Raw genomic sequence first — 8812 nt, forward strand, 5'->3', positions numbered from 1 at the left:
TACTAGATTTTCTTTAAATGATACTCAATTGGATAAAAAATATACTAGATTTTTTTCAAATGGTACTGAATTTAGGAGGAATTATATTAAATAGGAAACAAATCGTACTCAATTAAATAAAAAATATACTCGATTCTAGTTTAAAATGCTGAATTTAATAGGAATTATACTCATTTTTAGATTATTTATACCTAAAAAATATGAAGGGCAATTTTAATAGAAAATATACTCAAATATACTAGATTTTATTTAAATGATACTCAATTGAATAAAAAATATACTAGATTTTCTTTAAATGATACTTAATTAGATAGAAAATATACTAGATTTTCTTTTTACATGGTGCTGAATTTAAGAGGAATTATACTCAATTTAATAGAAAATATACTCAATTCTAATGTAAAATGCTGAATTTAAGAGGAATTATACTCATTTTTGGACCTTTTGTACCTAAAAATCTGAGGGGCAATTAGGTCACAATATTTACATGAGGGAGTTGAAGCAAATAAAACTTTACATGCAGAGAGTGGAAATAAAATTTTTTATTAGTGGAGATTACATGCAAAATTTAAATTGTCATTCGGGATTTTTCTCTATTTTATCGTTATTTTAAATGCCCTTAGATGTGAAAATAACAAAAAAATAAAAAATAAAAGGTGTCATTCTGATTTGATCAGAATCCTGTTTTAGAAATCACAGGTCAGAAAATGAGACTTTTCTTGAGATGAGAAGGCACAAAACATCCGTGTTGTGGACCCGCCACGGCATCGCCTTCCCTCGGCAAAACGGCAGCAGTAATTAAGGAACCTTTCGCAAAATTACTGAGAAAGTTAATATTTTCGCAATTTTTTGTTTATAATTTTGACCCTTGTTTTGTGCTCTTACTTTTCAGACGTCTAGACACGCTCATTCCGTGATTGCTGCAACCAAAATGGAGAACGCACCGCAGAATAGTAATTTTTTGTTTTCTCTCTATATTTTAAATAAATACTTTTGTAATAAATGCCTGGCACGACTTACCGGTGCTTTTCATGTCTCCGCGTTGTTTCTTTGGTACCATTACAACTGGCTACGGCTCAGGGTTACGCTCACCGCGTAAAAATCGAACCTTCCAGTCTCCAGTATGCCATCCTACGCCACCGGTAAATGGTAATCGAAAATGACGACCGCTAAATATTAGTACCAGCTCGCTCTCTCCTCGGTACTCATTCTCTTCTGGACTCTTCTAGTTCGCCCCACTGATTCTACTCGGTTCCTCTTATCTGCCTTCGCTAGGCGATCGGCCAGTCCTACCTCGGTTCTGCAAGCGATGGTGCCGGAAATGCTCGGCCTCCTCAAGGTGAAGGTGCAGCGAGGGTTTAACCTCGCCGTACGAGACTTTTGGAGCAGCGATCCCTACGTCATCGTCAAGATGGGCAAGCAGGTTCGCGATCGCCTCCCTTTGCCCCATTTCTTTCCTCATCGAAGCTTGATTTCGTCATGACCTTTAGATGTTAGTGATAAAGAGCAAGACAGAGTTGCCCTTCTCTCTCTCTCTCTCTCTCTCTCTCTCTCTCTCTCTCTGATTTTGCCAGTAGATGTGTTAAACTTGAGAAAGATTTAGCAAATTCTCTTCCATCTGGAAGACTGGAAGTGTTAGTTATTGTTCTGCTATTTGATGCGCGGAAAGTTGCTCATGTATTCTTCATAGCGTTCTAAATCCGATCACATGATTTCCATTTTGCCAGACTGATTGATTGCAATAAACGTTGTGTTTGATTTGTTGTTTCGCCCAATATAACCATTCTAGTGCTGTCAGATCTTGTTTTGTTCATCACCAATCCCATCATTCGGTGAATATGCTTTTGATCCTTTGAAAAAAAAAATTGCTATCTTCATGCTTGATGCTTCACTCGTTGTTGCTTCATTTTCCTTGGTCTTTTCTTCATTATTTTTTTTGTCGTTGCAGAAATTGAAGACTCGAGTAGTAAGGCGAAATACCAATCCTGTTTGGAACGAAGAACTGACGCTTTCTGTTGAAGATCCTAACCTTCCAGTGAGACTGGTAAGCTAATTTGAAATATACTCCCATCTACATTAGCAATTTTCAGATGCCAGAAACTAAACAATTCGGACACAACAGTCGGCAATCGTAACCTTGAAACCTAGTAATATATTTATTTAAATCATAACCTTGAATTGACAATTTTGAGGTAGCTTAAATCTTGGGACCCTTTATTTTTTTTCCCCAATTAGCAAACGAAAGTATACTTCTCAATCAGTGTCCTAGCTGAAGGTTACTGACTCTCCCTTGGCGATTTGCAGGAAGTGTTCGACAAGGACACATTTAGCCTAGACGATCCCATGGGCCGCGCAGAATTTGACATACGCATGCTAGTGGAGGCCGTGAAGATGAAGTTGGAAGGTCTGCCGAATGGCACCATAATTACTACGGTGACGCCCTGTAGGAAAAACTGCTTAGCCGAGGTGAGTCGTGTCTACTGGTCAGATGGCGAAGTGTTTCAAGATCTTATCCTCCGACTCAGAGATGTTGAACGTGGTGAAGTGGAGCTCAAGCTGCGCTGGGTCAGCACTCAAAGCTCCAGGGATCTGTGATCTCGCTTTACGTTTCTCTTACAAAAACCTCGAATTTCGTAGCATAGATAATACTAGAAATAGAGACGCTTTGTGGCATTTGTAGTCTAAGAACAGGGCTGTGATATAGTTAGCAGTATTTTGATACACTTCAGAAATACAACAAAAGGCATGAACCCTACTGGATTTTGATTATCTGATTCATCTCTCCCTTCACGGGGATGCATAGGTCCTCCTTGTGCTTCCCGAACACTGTGCACTGTATTTGTATTACTCTGGGTCCTCCTCCAGTCAGTAGACGAGCTATGAATGATGACCATTACCTTTTGAGATGTCGGTTCGAATTTCGAGTTGTCTGCCATCAACCAACGCATTCTCCAACTTTGTTGAAAAATTATTTTTCCTAAACATTTAATTGAATAATAGATATATGAATAACTATTTTATGTTGGCCTAGAATCGAATAGGATAGTACACTCAAAGCATACAATACACAAGAAGAATAGGACAAATAGGAATTTCACTTATGAAAGGAAATCTTACAACGAGATGCCTTCTACATGCCTCTAGGACTCTTTATATAGCATTATAAATGATAAGAGCATGAACACAAGATCCATAAAAATAGGATCTAGACCAAGTAATAACTAATTATCAAGATAATAAAACTTTAAAAAAAAATGACGTGGAGAGGATTATTTCTTACATTACTCCCCCTAATCCTGACATGATTGTAGATCACGGACGCCGAGTAATTGTCGCATGGCAGCTAACTTCACTCCTGGCAATGCTTTAGTTAACGCATCGGCTCGCTGTTCTCCGGTATTAACGAACTCTACCACAATCTCTCCCTTCTCAATGCATTCTCTGATAAAATGAAACCTTGTATCTATATGCTTGCTTCGACCATGGAATACCGGATTCTTCATGAGAGCTATGGCGGATTTGTTGTCAACAAACAAAGTTACCGGTTTTGGCTTTACACCTGTTAATTCACTGGCAAGGCTCCTCAACCACAAAGCATGGCAGGCCACAGTTGTGGCTGCCATGAACTCTGCCTCACAAGATGAAAGCGCCACTGTCTTCTGCTTCTGTGAGTTCCAGGACACCAAACTTTTATTAAAATAGAAAGTCATTCCACTTGTGCTTTTCCTTCCATCGAGATCGCTGGCTAAATCACTGTCCGAGTAGCCGAATATACCAATTTCCTGGGGTCCCTTTATGTAAACAAGCCCAAAATAAATTGTACCTTTTAAATACCTGAGAATCTGTTTGACCACCCTGTGATGCATGATTGTAGGCCTCTCCATGTATCTGCTCGCCATTCCAACAGAATATGACAGGTCCGGCCGTGTGTGAAGCAAATATCTCAGACAACCAACAATGTGCCTGTACTCCGTGGCGTCAACTGGAGTCCCTTCCAAGTCCTTATGCAACTGTGTCTTGGGTTCCATTGGATGCTTTGACACATTGCAGTCTGCCATCTTGAATTGAGATAGAATTTTCTTGGCATAAGCTGATTGTCTAAGTGAAATTCGGCTCTTCTGTTGCTCCACTTCAATCCCTAAGTAGTAGGAGAGAAGACCCAAATCACTCATCTCAAATTCTGTCATCATTTGTTGTTTGAACTTGTTGATTTTCTCTGTGCTACCTCCTGTCACGATGAGATCGTCGACATACACTCCAACAAGTATACTTGCTTCTCCTTCACCTCTTGTATATACTGCATGTTCTTGAATACATTTTTTGAAGCCGAGCTCTACCAGACTCCTGTTCAACCGCATGTTCCAAGCTCGTGGAGCCTGCCGCAGTCCATAGAGGGCCTTGAATAACCTGTACACCTTATGTTTCTGATTTTGTACCTCAAACCCTTCCGGTTGAGAGACGTATATTTCTTCTTCTAACTCTCCGTTAAGGAATGCTGACTTCACATCTAGATGGTGTACCTCCCAGCTTCGATTCCCTGCAAGTGCAAGAATGACTCGAATAGTATCAAGTCTAGCGACCGGTGCAAATACCTCTTCAAAGTCGATGCCTTGTCTTTGTACATAGCCTTTAGCAACTAATCTTGCTTTATGCTTAACAACTTTCCCAGCTGAATCTTTCTTCAGTTTGTACATCCACTTTAGGCCAATAGGTTTATGGCCTAATGGGAGCTCAGTTAGGGTCCAGGTCTTGTTCATCTTAATAGTTTCCAGTTCTTCCTTCATTGCTTCGTACCAGCAAGCCTCGGTTGCAGCCTCTTGGTAACAGGTTGGCTCTTCAGACATCATCAGCATTATCTCATTCTCTTCTTCATCAATACCAACCACTTCCTCAGTGTTGGCATAGATATCAGCAATGGATCTAAAACGGACCGGTCCTTCATAAGACTCAGGTGAGTTTGTTATCGAAGGCGAGGAAGCTGTATGGGTGTTCGATGATGGTGTAGATGGACTTGACGCTGCTGGCGATGTTGTGACGTCTTCTGTTCCTGCCTCAATGTCTGCTACAACAATCACCTCGTCGGTGTCGAGTACATCCTCCACCATAAACTCCGGTCGGTTTTCTTCATGGTTAGCACCTGCAGTCCATGTCCATTCACTATTTTCTTGAAATACTACATCTCTACTTACTTGTAGTTTGTCATGCCTTGGATCAAATAGACAATGAGCTTTGCAGCCTTCCTCGACACCCAAGTATACCATAGGTGAACTTCTGTCGTCAAGTTTCTTCAGGTGAGGGGTTGTATTTTTCACGTATGCAACACAACCGAACACTTTCAAGTGGGCGAGATGTGGTTTTCTCCCCATCCAGGCTTCAAATGGGGTACGGTCTCCTAGTGCCTTTGTTGGGAGACGATTTAGCAGATAGACAGCATGCCTAACTGCCTCTCCCAGAACCTTGCCGGCATATGTGTACCCTTGAGGAGAGATCTTGTCATGGCCATCACAGTGCGGTTACGGCGCTCCACAACGTCATTCTGTTGGGGTGTGTAGGGAGCCGTAAGGTGCCGCTCGATTCCTTCATTTTCACAGAATCGAGTGAACTCTGTGGATAGAAATTCACCACCACAGTCTGTCCGGAGTGTTTTGATCTTGTACTCAGTCGTGTTCTCCGTCACGGACTTGAATTTCTTGAATGCTTGGAATGCATCTTTCTTTGCTGCCAATACAAATACCCACATCCATCTTGTACAATCATCAACAATCAACAGGAAATATTTGTTACCAGCCAGTGTACTTGGTGAAATTGGCCCGCAAATATTAGCATGGAGAAGTTCCAACGGCTTCGTCGCTCTAAAGTTAGCTTGGTGCGGGAATGGCGACCTTCCATGTTTAGCGACCACACATACCTCGCAAAGCTTGTTCGGCTGAGGCAATAGTGGCACATCAACCGCCAACTTCTTCTCCCCCAACAGCTTCAAGTCATGGAAATTGACATGTCCAAGCCTTGCATGCCATAACCAGGTCGGATCTTCTAGGCTTGCTAGGAGACAGATTTGCTTGAATGTCTTCAAGGTTATCTTATACAAACGATTTTGCGTTCGCTTTACCAGCATCAAGAGCTTCCCGCTTCTATCAATTATCTTCATGGCATCTCCTTCCATGTGCACCTCGTTCCCAGTTTCTGTCAATTGACCAAGACTTATGATATTACTGTAAAGTCTCGGAATGTAGTATACCTCGTGGAGAGCCTTCTGATCGCCGTTCTTGCATTCGAACACAACCGTTCCCTTGCCCATGATCTCAATGGTTGATCCATCGCCAAACCTCACCCTCCCGGTGATGGTTTCATCCAGCTTTTGAAATTTCTCACGATGGCCAGTCATGTGGTTGCTAGCACCATTGTCAAGGTATCAGATGTCCTTATCTTCTTTCTTAACGCCTCGGTACATCTCCGGTAGTAACCTCTCTTCACTGAGTAGAATGGTATCCTGCCGCTCACGCCTAGCGTCAGACTCCTCGTGGGACACGGTCATCATCAGTGCCGGCTCTTCATCGGTGGCACAAGTGAGGTGAGCCTCATCATCACGCCGCTTGTTGTAGCATTCGGACGCATAATGCCCCATTTTCTCGCAATTGAAACATTTTATATGTCTCTTGTCTCGAGTGCCACTGTTGTTGCCGCTAGTCCCTCCTGCACTGTCTTAGCGTTGCGTACCACGGCCACGACCGCGCCCTCGCCCACGTCCACGCCATTTGCCACGACTAGGGCTGCTGGACCCACGCCCCTTTCCTCCTGACGAAGTGTGTTGCTCCCCTTCTGTCGCATTTGCCATTCGGCATGAGTTAATAGGAGCTCACCTTCAGTGCCGTTGGTGTTGCTGCATAGTCGTAGCGTTCGTTCTTCGTACGCCTTCAGTCGTCCTATAGCCTCCTCAAATGGTATAGACTCAAGGTCGTAGAATTGCTCAATACCAGCAACAATAGGAAAGAATTTATCAGGGACAGAATCGAGCAATTTTTTTTACCAACGAGGAATCTTCAAGCGTGGCACCAAGGGTGGAGAACTTGCTGCTTAGGGCACTGAGTTTGCCAGCAAACTCATCAATCGTTTCGGTTTCTTTCATCCGGAGAGCGTCAAACTCGCTCTTCAATGTTTGTACACGTGCCTTCTTCACCCGATTACTACCAAGATACCTCGTCTTGAGGCTGTCCCAGACTTCCTTTGCCGTCTTCTTTGTTGCGATCTGGAGAAGGATGTCTTCGGGGACACACTGCAGGATGTATGCACGTGCCTTTTTGTCCTTCTTTGCATCCACCTGGGCTCCTTCCGCTGGCTCCACCGCCTCCCAGACTCCCTGGGCATCAAGGATCGCCTCTGTCTTTATTGCCCACACAGTATAATTGTGAGGACTTAGCATCGGATAGGGAAATGACACTCCGCCGTTCTCCTTTACTGGGATGCTCGACATTTTATGGAATCGTAGATTCTTGGATGTCTTATACTACCAACGCTCTGATACCAGATGTTGACCTAGAATCGAATAGGACAGCACACTCAAAGCACACAACACACAAGAAGAAACAAGAAGAATAGGACAAATAGGAACTTCACTTATGAAAGGAAACCTTACAACGAGATGCCTTCTACATGCCTCTAGGACTCTTTATATAGCATTACAAATGATAAGAGCACGAACACAAGATCCATAAAAATAGGATCTAGATGAGATCCATAAAAATAGGATCTAGATGAGATCCATAAAAATAGGATCTAGACCAAGTAATAACTAATTATCAAGATAATAAAACTTTAAAAAAAATGACGTGGAGAGGATTATTTCTCACATTTTATGATTAGATGATTATAATAAATGTCACTGGTGGGGGTCTACACAAATAAAGGCACAAGCGTCCCGAGTATCCAATGCCATAAAGAAACACAAAATTAAGAGGGACTCAAAATTAAACCATACTAACTTATTGGCAAGATTGCTGAGATTAAGAGAAGCGATCGCAACTCAACATTTGGTTGGACTCGTAGCAGCCCTAATTACGGCCCAAATTTGGACTGCACAGTGGGCTTCCAATTAGTATGCCTAATTTTCACTTCATTTTTTTGTGCCATGTTATCTTTATATCTTTATCCATTATATATATATATATATATATATATTACTGAATTTACTGTTGTTATAGCATTATATATAATATATACGAAATTTATATGTTACCCTATTCCCGTTACTGACTGTACGGGATGTCCAGAAATGATTTGGACGCTAATGTGAGTTAGGAGTAATTGAACGTAGCTGTAAAAATTATTTTTTTGTAGTTCAATTTGGTGAAAAATACACAAAATACTTTTAAATTTAAAAAAATATTTTATGTTAAAATTTTTAAACTTAGCAAAAATCACTTCAATAAAATCAAAAGCATAGAAAAAAATTACTATAGCACTCATTAATTGGATGCTAAGACAATTGTAGCAGACATTAATTAGATTGAATATTGTTGTAAAAACCACTAGATGAGTGCTATACTAATTTTAATTTTTAAAAATAATTATTGATACGGTGCGTAAAAGAGAGACCCGATAAGGCCAAGAACTCAAAGGTCAAGGGGACGTAGTCAAAAGTTAAGGGAGCGTGACAATCAAGAGTCAAGAAAAGACGGGGGTTAGACTGCCTCGCATCATCAGTTGCATAATTCCTGGTTGATCACAGGCATGGTAGATCTCTAGATCCGCATAATTCCTAGTCGATCACAGGCAGAGTAGGTCGCAGATCTGAGATGTAAAATGAAGCTTGGAC

The 8812-nt window shown here is 41.5% G+C and overlaps 1 protein-coding gene across 1 annotated transcript; it reads left to right on the top strand.

The window, feature by feature from the left end:
- Positions 1-1157: 1157 nt before the first annotated feature.
- On the top strand, positions 1158-2769 carry LOC122008159 (GTPase activating protein 1-like). The gene is made up of 3 exons (XM_042563774.1): positions 1158-1423; positions 1949-2044; positions 2305-2769. The coding sequence occupies exons 1-3, from the start codon at positions 1310-1312 to the stop codon at positions 2593-2595; spliced, it is 501 nt and encodes a 166-aa protein (XP_042419708.1). The 5' UTR covers positions 1158-1309; the 3' UTR covers positions 2596-2769.
- The last annotated feature ends 6043 nt before the right edge of the window (positions 2770-8812 follow it).

The sequence above is a fragment of the Zingiber officinale genome, chromosome 8A, assembly GCF_018446385.1.
Source record: "Zingiber officinale cultivar Zhangliang chromosome 8A, Zo_v1.1, whole genome shotgun sequence".
NCBI classification, from domain to species: Eukaryota; Viridiplantae; Streptophyta; class Magnoliopsida; order Zingiberales; family Zingiberaceae; genus Zingiber; species Zingiber officinale.